This window comes from Pygoscelis adeliae, unplaced genomic scaffold (genome assembly GCF_000699105.1).
Source record: "Pygoscelis adeliae isolate BGI_AS28 unplaced genomic scaffold, ASM69910v1 Scaffold424, whole genome shotgun sequence".
NCBI lineage: Eukaryota > Metazoa > Chordata > Aves > Sphenisciformes > Spheniscidae > Pygoscelis > Pygoscelis adeliae.
Window position 1 is genome coordinate 512,370 of NW_008824651.1, and position 17,516 is coordinate 529,885.

General features: G+C 39.9%; 1 protein-coding gene across 1 annotated transcript in view; it reads right to left on the reverse strand.

Annotated features, from left to right (window-relative positions):
• The window catches only part of COL4A2 (collagen, type IV, alpha 2), a 152,762-nt gene that overhangs the window by 55,620 nt on the left and 79,626 nt on the right, over positions 1–17,516 (reverse strand). The window contains exons 4-5 of the mRNA XM_009322530.1: positions 106–240; positions 6–23 (exon numbers count right to left, since the gene is read on the reverse strand). Of these exons, the coding sequence (XP_009320805.1) occupies positions 6–23; positions 106–240 (153 nt within the window). The remainder of the gene's footprint in view (positions 1–5; positions 24–105; positions 241–17,516) is intronic.

Sequence of the window (17,516 nt, forward strand, 5' to 3'; positions counted from 1 at the left end):
AATCCAGTGACTCCTCTTTGCCCCTAGAGTGAAACAGCACAATTAAAACGATGTTCTGCCCAGTATTTTGCTCATTAGCTAAAACATCTGATGCTGAAAATTTACCACTTCTCCTTTGGGTCCACTTATTCCTGGATATCCTCTTTCACCTTTGTGACCTTTGGGACCTTGCACTCCTGGGATCCCCATCAATCCTGGTGGTCCAGTGAACCCCTGTGATCCAAGGAGTCCTGGCTGGCCCTGATAAAATTAATAAAAAAGCATTTATTTAGGAACAGTTGTGATGCATGAAGCTGGATTACTTATCACTGCTGCAATGGAGTCAATCTCTTGAAGAGAAGATAAACAGAATCTCTTTCCGTTCCAGTAGGCCAGACTCTTTGATGAATGTCATCTGGAAACACCATGCAGAGAACCTCCAGCAACAGTGACCACATTATGTGTGACAAAATCAATACATGGAAGTTAACACTCAAATCAATGTTCATTACTTGAATATTCATGGCTACTCTATGAAAAAAGTGTTTTCTTTGGAATAAGGCTTCTCGAGAGTGATTCTCACTGACGTACAACATAACCAATTACACTCCAAGCAAGTAAAATATGCTTAACTGTGAAATCTGCTTAGTGGCCATATTTCTTACAAATGGAGTCTGATATTTAATGGCAGGAATTTCTGCCTCTTTGGGGATGATATTTCTATTTAGCAGTGGAGCCTGAAAATGATTAGACGCACACGCATCCACACAGGTTGAAGACTTGCACGCAGGGCTCCCCTGTCATTCTCCCTTCCAGCGCTGGTTTGGCTCTTCAGGCCACTTCAAACATTGTTTAAAAATAATCCCCTGTTGACTGCCAACATCACAAGGCTCAACAGGGGAAAAAATCATTTCGAAATGACACAATGGTGGTTTAAGTAATGGCTTGTGACAGTATGTCTGAGATCTGTGAATCAAAGTATTTGAAAGCCATTCCAGACGTAGTGTCACCAAAGGCACATATGTTTTGCATGCTCTACAGTACTCTGCACTAATGACACGAGTAGTAAATAGCCGCAATCTTTTCTGGCGAAATACGCTTCAATGGCGCAAAGCACCATTTACCAAGACGTTCTAATTAAGCCGATTCTAATGAAAGTTCTTTTAAAATGCAATTAAATTTTTCACAGACCAGTCTGCAACAGCATCAATATCTCACAAAGCAAGAATTACAGCAAAACATGAACAAACAGATACATATTTATACAAACGAGCTGATAAAAAAATAACACCTTGTTTTAGTATAAAATACTTACAGTCTCGCCCATGCCTGGAAAGAAAGAGCTAGAAGATGAATGCAATCCCTGTGCAAGAAGGATAATAGTTCAACTTCATTTAATGCCATTGGGGTGGAAGGAGTGAAGGAGGGCAGTGTGGCGACTTGAAGAAATGAACCTGAAGATATCCTGATTTCTTTGTGTTCAGGAAGTTGTAGCAAAGATGCTGAACAATGCCTTATTGATATTAGGCAAAATTTATTTTATTCTCATATGAAGGATAGGCCCATTTGTGACATGCTTTCAAAACTTCATTGTCAACAATCTATCTATAATTAACATTTATCTATGCTACAGTTGTCTTGATATCGCAAACCTGAAAACAAACACTATGACTGAAACACAGCTTACTTCTAGTTTTAAAAACAATCAATTTTCCACACTGTTTTTGTGGAAAATGGCTGTCACAACAGTTGGAGTAAGTTTTTATATTTTAAATGCTATCGTATTATATCAAATGAGTCCATACTGAGAAGCCGACTTAGCCAAACAAAGTACAAAACTCAGAGCAATTTTTTTTCTTGGAAGAAGACTAGGAATGAGCCAGTATGAAGAATGAATTACATGGAGTTCCTCGGGACAAGCCACCAGGATGGGTCTCTTACAGTATGGATCTTTTGCTATACTGTTATGATTAATTTGACAAAACTGATTGTTTAGGAGCATTGCCAAAGGACACCATGGATTTCACCAGCGTGAAAGAGAATCTCTCTTCTGCTTACAACCAAGCCCAACTTTATATAGCATCCCTACTTCTAAACCAAGCTTGGTCATGTGGATTATTAGGTGCTAGGAGGTCAACGCCTTTTCAAGTTAACAAACTGAGAAGTAACAAAGTTTATATGCATACATATAAAATATAGTATGATTCGGGCTGGCAGGAGGCATACCCATCTGAACAAGCGGCTGCTCATTTCCTTACGCCAGCCACAGCTGGCTATTACAGATGCATCTTTCTCCACATCAGTAGTTTTCAGTTTTTTAAAAATCAGCAAATCTCTGAAAGTTATCCTATGGAGGTGCAGATCCTTGTCTAAACAGATTCACAGCAGACATATTTTTCTTAGTTACCTGACTCAAATGGAAAGATGCTTATTAGAAGCACTAGAATAATGATTTAAATCTGAACCAATATTCATCAGGATGAGCTCCAAGATCAGGAAAAAGAAGTCTTTTCTGATGTCACTTTTTCTTGACTTTTCTTACCTACTATGGCTCAAAATTTAAGTATAAAGGAATTAAGAAAGAGTACATATGAGTATACGCCATGAAACTGACTTTTTAGGGAAATAATAGGTATTTCAGTAATTTAAAAAAATGCACAGTCTGTGTTCCTTATCGTTTTTTGTAGAGCGGTATCAATTCTTATACAGATATCAATATAAAATATTTCCATCTTACTATAAAGCCTTAAAATTTAATTAAATACCTAAGCTAGTTTGTTCTTCCCCATACACCCATATCTGGAAAGGAACCTTTAAAAAGGATGAAAACGTATCTCATACACCTGCAAAGCACACAGAAAAATTATTCAAATTAAATTGTAGAGATTGGAGTTGGCTCCAGTTTCAATTTAATTTTGAGAGGTTCTGAAAACAAATGTTTCCGTTACTTCCACAAAGAAAGGAAAACATGGATTCTGTACACTGAAAATGCTGCTTCACTTTTGAAGTACCTGAAAGCCAAAAGAAGTTAAATAAATTCCAAAAGCTACTCATCCACCCGAGATGCCCATCTACACACCTTTTGCGGGCAGCAGGCTGCAGGCAGAATGCATGTAAAACATTTAATTGCAACTTCTGATAAAATGCTGGTTATGTTCAGAACTGTTACATCTGTGCCTGGCTTTCTGCAGGGGCCACGCAGAGCTGCAGTACTTCAAAGGCGGCATTACATGGAACATGGTTACCTCTCTAATTCCTACACCAAATACCACTCTCCCACTTCCAGTCCCATTTTCCTATCTGGTGTGGAGGAAGAAGTAAACAAGGAATGGAAAATGAGGAAGAGAGCTGGGCAACGCCAGCGCCCCTTCCCCATGCTTTCCTGGTAATTATCTGATCATTTGTTTGTGGAGGAATAGGGGTTATTTAATTTTATTTGCAATGAAGACAAGAGAATTGATCCTTCTGTGACCAGTTTAGCATGAGGCTAGGGTCAGAGCTGGGGAAGTACTTAATATCATGACAATGTTTGTGTAATTCTTCAGCCAATTAGTACCTTGGCTTGTTAACTGAATTAACTTTGTTAACCTTTGTTAACTCAGACTTGTCAGCTTTTACTCTGCTTTCGTTATGTTAGATCTTTTGTTGAACAAGTATGTCCCCTTTTCATTAGCAAATGACCTAAGAACATTCTCTCTTTTGCAAAGGTCACTGAGGAGATTTAAGCAAAGACAATCAATTTGAAAGGTTTAGTCAAATAAAGCATGACTCAATTATTAGAGTCCCGAATTCCCCTGTGTTAAACATGCCATGCATGGTACTGCTCTGCTTGTGCTCCTGGAGGGTCAGAAATCCTCAAAAATTCTCCAAAGCTGTGAAATTGTGTCCGGATTAAATTTCCAGGTCAAAAAAAAAAAAAAAAAAAAAAAAAAAAGGGCAAGCCTAGGGAAACATGCTATCCCTATCTGTCATATTTTAGACAACTCATGAAGTACTTTCTCTGGTGCTCCCTTTCCTTAAATGATAAAGCAATGCAGAAACGTATTCTGGCCCATGGTGCTCCCTGGCAGAAGGCTTCCCATTTTGCTGGGGCGAACTGGAACTCTTCCCGAATTCAGAGCATGGCACGATTATCCCATGTCACCCACCACTGGATTTACAGGCCAGTGCTAAGAGGCTTACCAAAGCGTGCATGGCATGCTATGGCCAGCTCCTCGGAGGGAGCACGTGAAAAGAAAAGGAAAAAGTGGGCTGATGGAATATCTTGGAGACTAAGAAGAAGTTTTTCTTTCATTCTTATACAAAACTTCCACGACCGTTCAGATGAATTACAAAGCTCCCAATGCCAGGATAGACTCCTAAATAGGCAGTCCCTGCTTTGCTTTTCCTGTGACTTCAGCTGGCTGGAAGAGGTCTCGCACAATTCATGTGGCCGGCCCAGCCATGTGCAAAAGCTATTTACAGAGAGGAGCAAAGGTCAGAAATTTAGGAAGCCTGGAGGAAATCTTCCCAGAAAATGTTTGCAATGTTGTATATACATTGTCGCTTGTCCAGTGACGTGTATGAAAGAAAATGCTGTCGGGGTTGTGATTGAATTTAATAACTGCATTTTGCAATTAAGTCCCAGTGGACTTAAGAAGATCCTGAACAGACTTTTAAATCTGTACTGAATGTTCATGTCTTGCAGCTTGAACTTTAATTTCCCGTTCTTTTAGGATCAGTCAAATGAAAGACATGTCATGTTGCAATACTTTCTTCCTTCTAATTTACTGCTAAATTTACAGTGTGGAAACAAAACTGGTGGAGGAGGGTGCGCTAATTTTGAGAGCAACCAATTGTTTGAGGTGCTATACATATAAAGATACAATAAATGACAGTACCTGCTCCAAAGGATTTAAAATACGAGAACAACATCATGAATTGCTGATGTTGTTGAATTGCTCCACCTACGAGCGCGGAGATACGAAGAAATGGGAAAACTGTTGATTTGCAATAAAGAGGAGACAGAATCAGAATTACTGCAGAGCTTCACTGTCATTGAGCCCATTTCTCCACACTTCATTACAGACTTCAATTTTGCAACCGCTTCTGGTGTATGGAATGTGATGATTCAGTATTTCTCACACGAAAACGATCCTTGTAGGCCATAATTTATTTAATAGTGAACAAGAAGAAAGGAAGTTAATTCCCTGACATTTTAAAAAGGTCATCGTTGAAACGACAAGTTCACTTCCTGTGGGAAGGGTGATCTGACCGTGACGGACAAGCGGGAGCTGGGACTTTTTGTAAGAGGGCTCAGCCTGGAACGGTCCCTGTAAGAACAGCTGGGGAAAGGACATGTCAGCAAGGACCTCGATGCAGTCCCACTACAGGGAGACCAGCAAGCAGAACAGAGAGCAACTCACCAGGGAATAAAATTGTTTACAAGGAAAATGAGCAACTTCTGAGCTGATTAAAAGTGCTAACCCAGAAAAAGGCATCCCCGCAGGCACACAGGAAAGAAACAGAAACGTTTTTAAATGTAATGCTGGCAAAATGTGGAGAACGGGGTGTAAATGTAGGGAATTTGCAATTCTCCGAGGCATCTTCCATGGAGGTAGGCATAGTAAAGCAATCGTTGAGCCCAACTAAAAAATGTATGACCTTCGTGCTTCCCCCACCCCCAAAAATATAAACTACAAGGAACAACTTCAAGAACCCTGTTGCGGCACACTGAGTCAGACTGGGATGGGCATATCACCTGGCATTTCTCCTGGAGTGTAAATCCGGGAGTTTATGGATTGAACATATTAGAGGGGAATATGTAAGGGAAGGGTTTGGGGTTTCAGCTCCATGCAGTGCACGCTGTGCCAGAAATACTTCAGCTACGGGGTTGCACAGCTTTGGGCTGAGAAGCAGAGAAAAGCAGACGACATGGAGCATCGTGCTGCCATAGCTCAACCAGTTCATTTCGAGTCAGCGACTGCTTCTGGCGGCCCCAGGCTGCCCAGTGCAGACAGATCTATCTCCAGAGAGCTCGTCGCACAACGCCCTCTGACTATTTACAGAACCAATTCCAAAACAAGTTTAAGACCCTGTGGGTCTTAACTGGTTATATTCGCACAATCTCTCCGTGGCAGGGACACATGGGTAGTCTTCCTTTCCTGCCAGCTTTATTAAGATGAAATTTTTGTTTACTCGCACTTCCCAGTGGTTACTGGAATAAACCATTTAAAACATCTCACTTTCAAAGCTTCGCCGGGTACAACTTTAGTCACTGATAAGCACAACATTTACCATGATGCAGACGAGATTGGTACATTTCTACACCATACATCATTATGCTGTACATTGATAATATAGTTTGAACGGTTCCATCCACCTCAGCAACTCAGAGTTTTGTTTTAGCAAGATTTAAATGTTTTTGCAATTCCACCTGGGAAAAGTAGGTCAAAACAATCCATGGAATGGTAGAAAATATAAATACATAGGGCAAAACATAGCTAATGCCAGCCACTGGAAAGATTATCTGGGGGGAAAAAAAACCCTGAAGTTTGCGCAGGCTTGGTTGTTAAACATACTAGCATGTCACTGTGTCTTCAGGACTGTAATAACGACTGTTTTCTAGAAGACAGATAGATGATCAATATCAATTTGCAGTGAGCATTCAGAAGCTCCTCACTAGGTGGCACCAGCCATTGCTGCTGCACGCAGCCCCGACCACCACAGGTGCACCTTTCCAGAGCATGTTATAACCTTCAGGAAATCTGATAAGGAGTTCAGATAGGGTCAACACATCTTTGTGCAAGGTCTAAGGCAACAAAAGCAGAAGGTTTCCTGCAAAATGTCTGGCAGTGAGATAGCTGGGAAAGTGTTCTGTTCTGAATCTGTATTTTACTGTAGGGCTGGCATTAGCTTCTGCCACCACATGGTTACCAGTGTTAGGAAGGGATGGACTTCTGTGATCTAACTTGAATATTGATAAGCAAACAAAGCGAACCTTTCTCAAGTGCCTTAAGCTGTGTGATATTCAACTCTTCAACACAAAGTAGCACTGAAGGAGTCAGCAGGCTTTTAAAAAAAAGTACATAGCTAATGGTTATTTCTATTTTTAATTTATCTTTCTCTACTTCAGAGAAGGTTATTTAGCTGAGTTTCACATTCCAGCTCGTTTTCTCAGAAAAAAAACCTTTCCTTCTCATTTGTTAAAAAGCTTTTTTATTTATACCAAAAGTAAACAAAAAAATTATAAAATTCACTTTAAGTTAAAAATAACTAAAAAATAAGGCTAGTTCAGCCTAGTGGCATGGTAACAATTTGCTGCTCTTTCAACTACTTTGTCTGGACATGCGACATTTTTCTCTCAGGACAGCGGTGACCAAATGACATTAATTCCAGAGCAGTGATTCAGCTTGCAGAAGTGTTTTTTTTTTTTTTTTTTTTTTAATTAGGGAAGGAATAAACATTAAATCTTCATAAGAAAAGAACTATGAAAGGGTTCTCTTTACCAGAAGCCACAGCCATTTTCTGTAGTCAGTAAATGAAATAATTTTGTACTGTTTTCTGTTCCCACAGTTTGATCTAATTTGTGATCTTCCAGAAAGTTGCTATGTCACCCAAGAAGATAAAACATGCGTAAGAGAAAATATACACTGGAATGTAGGTCAAGCACTCAAAAGAACCAGTTAAAAGTTTCTTCATGTCACAAAATACATAGGATTATATGTCAGAAATGCTATCTGTGCTTTGCAGAGCTGCTGTAGAAAGAATGATACTGGGACCATGGCAATGCTCTTTCACAGATAAACATCAGAAAGAGCAAATCTAGACAAAACCTCATGAGGATTTCCATGCTAAGTCTTCAAAAGCCTATTGCGTAGAGGAAAGGAGATGAGGAAGAAGGAGAAGATGTGGGAAGGAAGCGGTGGGCAGAGGGGAAGGGTGGTTTTGTTTGCAGACTCAGTAAGGGGATAGCTCTGAAAATTCAAAGCAGCATCTCTGCTGAAGTATGGCTGCACAAACAAATGATGAGGCAGTAAGCAAGCTAGGGTTTGAGTTTGCAACACATTAGATGTTTGTGGAGCCTGCCTGCATTCACGTCCTTACTGTGTGGTAAATATGAAGTATCTTACCCCACTGCCACTGAGAAGCAAGCTGTGGTGGGGTCAGCGTGTATGCACACGCTAAAGGTGGAGCAGAGGCTGCCAGGCTATAAACTCATACCCTGGTTTATTTCTTGGTAATTTACGGGCTTGGAAATTTGGAATCAGAATTAAGACATATAATAGCAAATACACTATCTGGTGAGCATGCTCTACTGAATTATGTGATAGGACTTGTAATGACTTGAAAGGCACCACTTTTTTTTTTAAGGGTTGTATTTATTGAACAGATGTAGACATTTATCTACATGCCGTGTAGTCACGCAAAGCTCCCATCAGGTGAGGGTGACATCTTATGGCATGATATATCCTAACACAGACATTCAAACTAGGTCAAACGAATGCACCCTGAATGTGCCCATTTTTCTGAACTGTCTCTAAAAGGAGCTTTGGTCCCTAGCTCAAATGTTGACCTCCACATTGCTGCTTTCTAAACTGTGCAAGAAGGCAACACCCCAAAAGATCAAGTCCTGGAATTGTGGATTTAGCAGTTAGGATTAAGACTCAAATAAACTTGAGCATGAAAATTATGCTGCATGAAAAAGGAGCTGGATATAAATGCAATAAATTTACTAAACTTGGCAGGCAGTATATGCCAGAACCACTGCTACTGGTGGTGCAAAACAGTAGGATTTCCTTGGAAGTTAGAAATGTTTCAACATAAAAAAGTAATCAGATGCTAATGTTGTGCGCTCAAAAGTATATCCACTGATTCCAAGTACATAATCTGGCCCCTATCTTGCTTCCTTTTTAGCTACTCAGATACATGTTTCTTTTAGGCTGCTAGCAGCCACATAAATACCAGCGCTTTTATATAGCTTCTTAGCTCAGTTTCTACGTTCTTTATTCAGGGCATAACGATTTCTGCCTACATTAGGCTCTGCTAAAATTCTGGTATGGGGCTCTGGCAGAACATAAGGGGATCATGGGGAAATCTTCAGATCTCAGAAACCTGCAGAGCTGGCAGAGGTGGGGCTGGCCTGACACTCTGCAACCTGGACAGATGCTTTGGGTTAGTATGAGAGTAGAAGTGCGATTAATGGAGCTACTCATTTTATGTTGGTTAAACTGAGAGTACCAGCCTAAGACAACTATAAAATCAGAAAAAAATTACTTCTATTGACATGTAAATATTGTCCCTCTGAGTTCCAACCAAATACCATCTTTAAGAAAGAGTTAACTAAAATAACTTAGAGATGTTACTTTGAATCAACTTAAAGTTGAGATCATGAGCTAATGATGTTTTGCAGAACACCAAAATGACATCGAGTTATCCTTGCAAAACATTCATTACCATTTAATTAATTGGAGAAGGTTAGTTTAGATAGCCAACCAAAAATTCACCAGAGAGGAAAATCATCTTGCCAAATTTGCTTTTACAACCAGACAAATATTAAGATGATGGGTGTGGAGCAGGAGGAAGCAGCGAACTCTCAGCTACCTCGTGACAGTTCCTGTATCACGCTTATGTAAAAGGCCAGACTTTGGTCATGGTACCTATTAAATGTTTGACTGAGCATTTTGAGGGACAGCGAATGTCTCACACATTTTTAGCACAAGGAGTATACTTTCAAAACAGAAGAAAATTATGTTCATTCAACGTGGGTTTTGACAGGATTAAAAAAGCCAGACACTTTCCAGGGCACCATACAATGCAGTGCAGTTCTCCTAATCTGCTAGTATCTACACCAAAATCTTTGTTTCATTCTTTCCATTCATTCCATTAATTTTATTACCATCATACTATTAAGATCAATTGCTTTTATGCCTTTTTAAAAATCACAGTTCACACAAAATGCTAAAAACTTGCATAACACAGTGGGTCGGATAGCCGTAAGGTTGCTGCTTGGCTAGCTGGGCTCCTCAAGGCAAGACAACAACCAGCACCTGCTCGCGTTAGAACATTCAGTCATAGAATGTTCAGAAAGCCGATCCGCCAGCCCAATTGCTTTCAAATGGCTTTCGGTGGTGTGTGGGAGTGTTCTCAAGATCCTAAAATTCAGGAAGTTCAACACAGATGTTTTCTGTCAGTAGGCGTTGGAAGTACCGATAGTAACATCTGTTCACTTTTCATATTTGTGAGAACATTTTTTTTCTGTCCAAAAACCATTTACTGTTGAAATTTCCAAATTGTGCAACTGGCCAAAATGTTAAGCTCATTAGGCTCCATGAGTTTAAGAGTATGTGAAAATTAAAACCCCTGCAGGAGTTCAGTCTATCATATGCCAGTTTTTCCATTCTGTGCTCCTCTTCTGTTTAAACAAAAGCATAACTATTTTTGTGGTGGGAACAGCTATCAAAACTGACTTAATCATGCAAATATAAGTTACTACTGGCTGTTTTAACTGTAGAAAGAATTTAAATCTCTTACAGAGGCTGTGACTTTTTAAATAAGTTGTGTGCTGAGATACCCTCTCCACATGAGAGCCCAGAATACACGCTCTAGCAGCATGTACAAGGGACTCGGTGCAGACCTTAGACACCCTCACACTCCGGTCATGGGAATTTATAGTTTGGGATGGTCTCCGAGTTCCTGGCAAGGCCAGATGATTGGCTCTGAACCACCAGGAAGGACGGGGGGCTTTAAGGCAGATGTGTGCGGCAATATGAAGAATCATTGTTGATGCAGAATAAGAGACATCTTTTTTTCTCCTAACGCTTCTGGACAGATGGGTCTCAAGAGCAGTGGGGTGCTGTGAGATCATCTGAATGGAGTTTGCACAGTTGTTTTCTCTACATGATTTGCTAATCTTGATGTTAGTACCGATGCGGATGCTCTAGAAATTTCAGCAACTGGGACTCTGCTGAAGCTGCTCTTGAAGTCAGCTTACACTGAAGCTAAACGAACCCTTATGCCTTCCAGTGGATGTGACTTATTCACATCACAAATATTCTAATGCGATCACTTTGACGGTCTTTAAACCGAGCCTGGCTTCATGTTGGGTTTGTCTCCAAAAACAACAAATAGTCTAAGTAATCTATGAGAAGTCTTGCCATCTTCAGGTAGTAAATAGATACTGAAAACTGTCAACAGTTGTCTTTTATATAATACAACTAAGTTTCCTGTCTTTTGTACGCACAGATTCACAGAAGTTTTTTATAAGTTGACAGTTCTAGATCAAGCTGAATGACCTAGGGAAGCTAAATGATCTGGGGAAAGTATTACAGCAACCAATTACTTGGAGAATTCTCTGTGATCCCACACAAGTCTTTTTTTTTTCCTTGAAATCAGGAAGAAGGAGAGTAAAAATATTTTCCTTTGAATCCCGAAGGAAATAGTTCTGCATCATCTACCTGAAAAAAATACTCTCTCTGTTGAATGTAACTTGTGATAACAGTCCTGAAGTGGGTCAAGAGTGGAGTATAAACTTGAACGGGAAGGTATAGCTCTCCAGATCCATTACAAAAGATCTAGTTTTTCTGTTATACTCGGTTTGAGGTAGCAATAACGGGGGCCAAGAGTGCCCACACATCTTCTGCAGATTCCAAAACCTCATCACTCATGGGAAAGGATTTCTGGAGAGCATCAGCAGCAGACAGTTCCACAGCTGTTCAAGGAGAAAGCCTATTTATCATTTCAAATGTTGATTTCAAAAGCTACTGGAAATTTTTTAACCTTTTATTGTAGGCAGTGTGGGCTACGCAGCTGCTTCAGCAGAGGATTGGGCTGAGAATCAGAGCAAACCATTCTGTTTGATCCTTTACTCCTTTTCATTCTGCAGATACTGGCGAAGCGAAGGTACTATTAAACTGTAATGGCAAGTTGCTTTTACTTGAAGGACATGCCATTAGTTTGACAGGCCCTGGAGAAAATTAAGGTTGTTCTCTAACTGATAGTAAATGCAGGTAATGTGGAGGAAAAGAGGAGCCTTCCAGACAAGGAGAAACAGCAGAAGGAGCCTTCGTGTTCTATGGGAATACCAGAGAGATTGCTAAAGAATTTGTCGTGACTACTCATGTGGGTCCCATCACTGGGGCCTGGTTCCAGGCTTCAGCCTGGGGAGAACATCCTCAGTATTTCAGATTCTGATTCTGGAGTGCCTCCAAGCTTTGTTAAATTAGTGCCTTCTTGGCTAAAACATGGTCTGCTTGCAGTATTAGTTGTGTCAAAGAAATCAGTGCCGCACAGTGATGTGCTGTCTTCATGAACTTAGGATAATGTGCTTGCAGAGATGTTTCCATCAGACTAATGGGGGAGGCTGCATTTATCGGCAGGGAAATTCAAATTGCTGGTGATGAAAGGTCAGAATGGAACAGTTCACACGTTAACCATGACCCCGAACCTCGGCTAGGATGCCTCTCCTGCTTTATCTTGTCTGCTACAGGCAAGGATGAAAGGAAGCAAGAGAGAAATTTGAAGCTACTCCTCCTTTCCAAAAAACTAACTAATGCTGGAACATCTGTATCATAGATTTATAGGTCCTGGATCCTCCAGGTACCTGAAACAACCTCAACTGCCACAGGGAGCGTCAGTCTTCCGTATTTTTGACAGAGACAGTAACAAATGCACTTCATGTTCATGTGGCTCCTCTGAGTTTTTGACCTCCCCCTTCCCTTTCTCCATGAAAAGGTGTTTCAACTTTAACTTTCTTACCTCTTCTGCATCTGGGAGAGTTTATGGCTTTTACCTAGCTTCTGAAAAGAGCCAATGCTAGCTCTCCTATGCAAGCTAACGCCTATATTTGTATTGTTTTTTTTGTCAAGGGGCAAAGGACACTTGTTATATGAAAGCAAACAAACTGAGCAATACCATTACTGAGCGCTACAGTGCTCAATACAGACTGTGATAATGTGGGTGGCTAAATGAGTCACTACAGCCTAGAGACCGGTAACCTCAAAATTACCTGGACAATAACCAAGACTAATCAAATATTACCTGCTCTAGCTGACCCTGCTTGAGCAGGGGGGGTTGGACTAGATGATCTTAAGAGGTCCCTTCTGACCTCAACCATTCAGTGATTCAGTGAAATACGGCAATACACCTGATGTTCAAGTTCCTCCTTAAGATCCTGCAATTTAGCTGTTCGCCAGGTCTATTGCTTAGATTTTTTCCTCTCTGCGATGTCTGCAGAATTTTTCTATGTCTGTGTATGTATTTATTCTCCCTTTGGTTTGTTGTCTTCAGATCTCTGTGTATCTAACACAAGCCATAAAGCACTCCAGTTTCTTTAAAACAGATATACTGTTATACTGTATACTTCCTTACTGTTAAACACTGATAATTACTATGAACTATTCAGTTAAAGTTAGCATTATTAACAAAAGCCAAGATGCAAGTTTATAGCTATCTGCCTGTGGATACAATAGCTGTGTGCTTGTTGCAGACATATTTGTGTATGTGTGAGGCCTCCCCTATCTTTACAGTTTAGATGGGTGCAGTATTTATGAGAAAAGCTAGGCTTCTGGTTCTGCAATGCTTTAATAACCTCAGCTAAAACCCCACCAGACCCGTCACTCTACCAACGCTACTGCTTTATGCAGACCTTGCAGTTCTGAACTAGATTGCAAAAGTTTCTGCTGTTGTTTGTTTCCAGAGAAAGACATCAGCGGGCACTCCTGAGAAGAAAATTGCTTTTTTCTGAACACAGCCTGGTATTTAATTACTTTTTGTCCTGAGAAATAACTGAAAGAGAGTGCATCTAAAAGCATAGATTTGAAGAAGGAGTCAGAGAAAGAAAGATGATGAAGATATTCAGCTTCCTCTGAATATTTTTGAGTTAGGGCCATACTTCTCTTCCTACCCCCTCTGCCACCTCCAAACAAGCAAGAAACCCATAGCAGACTTTGGAACAGATATATGAAAAGAATATAAATGAATTTGTCTTAATAAGGCTGAAAGAATTTCCAGAGGATAAGTTTCTAGTAACAAGCACTGTACTAAGAATCAATGAAAACTTATTTCTAGTTACGCTGGTTGCGTTAATGCAACATTAGTTCCATAAATATTAACACCACTGCAATGAATAAAACCAGAAATCTGCCTATTTGCATATTCTTTTTGGTCTTGATGACTCCTGATGATTTTATCTATCCAGTTTCTACACACATTAGATACCTTGAGAAGATGGAACTAATTCTAAAAGAACACAGTTTAGTAACCCCATGGGGATTACGCAAATCAGGAAGAATTTTAATGAAGCATCATAGAGAAAGCATTTGCATTATTAACTGTGATAGATTGTGGACAGAAAAATATATCAAAACTATTTCCTTTCAGCATTCAATAAAATTATTTTATTCTGAAGAGAAATATGGTTTATTATAATTTCCCAATTAATTTTGGTTATTTATAAAGGCCTGTCTAGACACTGAGATATGGATGTCTCAGATTTCAAATTATCACAGAAATTCAAATAATTTTATTTATTTCATGCAAAGTAGTTATGAGATTTCTGCAGAAGTCCCTCCTAGACTGAACTTTCCCCAACAAATTCAGATCTTAGTATGCAGAAAATCTGAAAAAAAAAAAGTTAAATGTATTTTGAAAATACAGGAGAAACGTTAAGGAAAATAGCTGGAAATATATTTCAAGATCTAGCAAAAGATTAGACTTAGTAGACTGCTTTTCAGCTGTTTAACTAAGTAACTTACTACTTCATTCAAGTCATATCTTAGAGAACTGATGACCTCATTACCCAATCGAATATCTAATCCTTGACAGTAGAACTCAGCCATGATTTGAGAAAACAGCTAACTGACGACAGGGTACAACATTCTCCATCGCACTGAGAACACTGCTGCCCTACACCGCTGCTGACAACGTAAGTAGTAGAAATAAATCGTTGAAAGTAAAAATAAACAGCTGAAATTAGTTGGATCAAAGTAGGAAATGGCAGGGAAAGCGATAGGAAGGGTGAGGAAGACCCTGGAGGAATGGCAGGCTCTGCCAGCACGGGGAAGGCAGGGACGCCCACAAGCTAGGATCAGTGATTCTCTCCTTCAAACGCTATTACTGCAAGGCTGTTCGGTCAACTGTTTCTTTCCAGTCTTTTCTGGTCCATGCTATTTATAAAGCACATGCATTACTTTCCTTCATATATAATATACAGCTATTAATTGGTATGTTTTTAAGGAATACAGCTTTCAACTTAGAAAGAGAAATAGACACTAAATCCTACCCCGACAGTATGCGGAGATCACTTCGTTCACTACAGATGAACAAATTAGTAATATTAAGGAATCAGAAGTTTGAGGAAAAAAAACAAAATCGGGGCAAGAGATGCTCCATGAAGTCATGCTGAGGGACATCAACATTTCTAAAGCCTTGGCAGCCACGTGTCAGCCATTAATCCTATTTAGAGATGTTAGAAATGGTATGCTGAGGTGGAGGGCAGTTGGGAAGAGATGTGAAGCTACACATAAACCGCTGGGAAGAAAACTGATAGAGACAGACTTGACGCCAGAACACGATGCTGTTCAAGTGCACAGCTCCATCTCCCACAATGACAACGCTGCCTTTGAACTGTGCTTCAGCTATCGAAAAAGACAGACTTCTGGATGGAGCATTCACAGGATAAAATAGGGAACCTACTGGAAACAAAATTAAGTATAGATAGCCTTTTTGCTTTGTTTTTGCTTTTTTCTGCACTCTGTCTAGACTAACAGTAGCCAAACAGTAGCTAAACTGTAACTATTTTATTAAAGAACAAATTACTATAAAATTTACTTTTACCTTAACATTTGCCTGATATTAAAGAGTGATTGTAGGATAAACAGGCAAAACTACAGCTTTCTTATTCCTCAGCGAGTAAGTGTGTGCAGATACTAATGCTGGCTTGAGACTGGTCTGCATTGAGCTAATGGCAGTATCACTCCTGTGCAGTGAACTGAAGATGGGAAGCACCTGTCGAGGAGAACACTTCCCTCCGGTCAATGCACAGCACCTCCTCACGCTCACCTCTCTGACGTCCACAGTGAGTCCTCTTCCACCCTTTGCAGAAACCCGTGCGGGTATCACAATCCCTATCTCACCTCAAGAGAGCCGCAGGTCTCAGACAAGCCCTTCTGAACTGAGGTGAATTTCTGTCAGTTTGATATTTGCTAATTATTTTTATTAGACTGCTTCAGCATCAGCAGCAATCCTTCAACACAGAGATAAACAGGACTTCTTTTATTTATGGAGAAAACTAAGGAAGACGCTTGAAGAACATTTCAGAAGACATTTTTTGTGCAGCTGTTAACAACATCATAGAAGAAACGCAAAAGATATGTGTTGGGATAATAATACACAGTGACAAAAATGTAAACATGACAAGCCAGGCTGTGACATAATTTAAGTCTTGTTCAGTCACATGCTAGCTAAAGCATGCTTCCACCTTCATAATTAAAAAAACATCCAGAAATTTAAAACAACTGAAGCCACACAGCAGTGGGACTTCTTGCACCGTCCCAAAGATGCATAGTGAAAAAAATCAGTTAAATCTCCGAGATTAAATAGAAAATATGCAAGCATCCATTTAAAGGGTTTTTACATTATTAATCACTTCTTTTCCTAAATCTAATGGAACAGAGAATCATAGAATAGTTTGGGCTGGAAGGGACCTCTAAAGGTCATCTAGTCCAACCCCCCTGGTGTGGGCAGGGACATCTTCAACTAGATCAGGTTGCTCAGATGTACGTGTTCAGTAAAATGCATCAGTATCGGTTCCAGATTTAAAAACCTGATGACACAGTTGATCTTAAATTTTGGGAAATGAGTTAAAAAACATTATTGAAAAGACTAGATTCTAGCTGTAATCAGTACACCTTGCTCCACATCAGGCGCATTAGGTGGCGGGGATTGAAGCATGATGCTCTAGGCAGACACAACTATCAAAAGGGCACCTTGCAGGCCATTTTGAGTGGACATAAGTCAAAGAAATCTGAGATTTATTCCAGCATGTCCTCATAGCAAAGCTGACTATCAGCAACTTACAGTCCATGGGTACACAAGAAGCCACGGAATGGACTAAGTGAGACTTGAAAAATGGGCATTTCATGACCTTCAAAATATGGCCCAAAATATGCCTATCTTTTCAGGTAACTTTAATACCGTATTGCAAAGATTATATGATATGATTGTCAAAGCCTCACTCAAGGTCAGCTGTCTGCAGCCACACCTACTTATCTTTTTGCAAGCAATGGTTGAGGGGTGTCAGAGGTGCATGGGAAAATCTGCGAAGCAATTTCAAGTACTTCCTCTTTTTAAATGCTCCTATATGTCCTTCAGGAGTCTTAAATGGTACAACACTGAATAATTATTTGTAATAAAGTTGTGGTATGAACACTTCCAAAAATTATACTTACTGATTCCTTTCTCCAAAGATTAAATTTTGCTTTGCAGAGATTCTTGTACCACTGCTACACCAATGAATATTCCTGATGTGCATCAGTGCATGGAAGAGCCACCAACAGGCA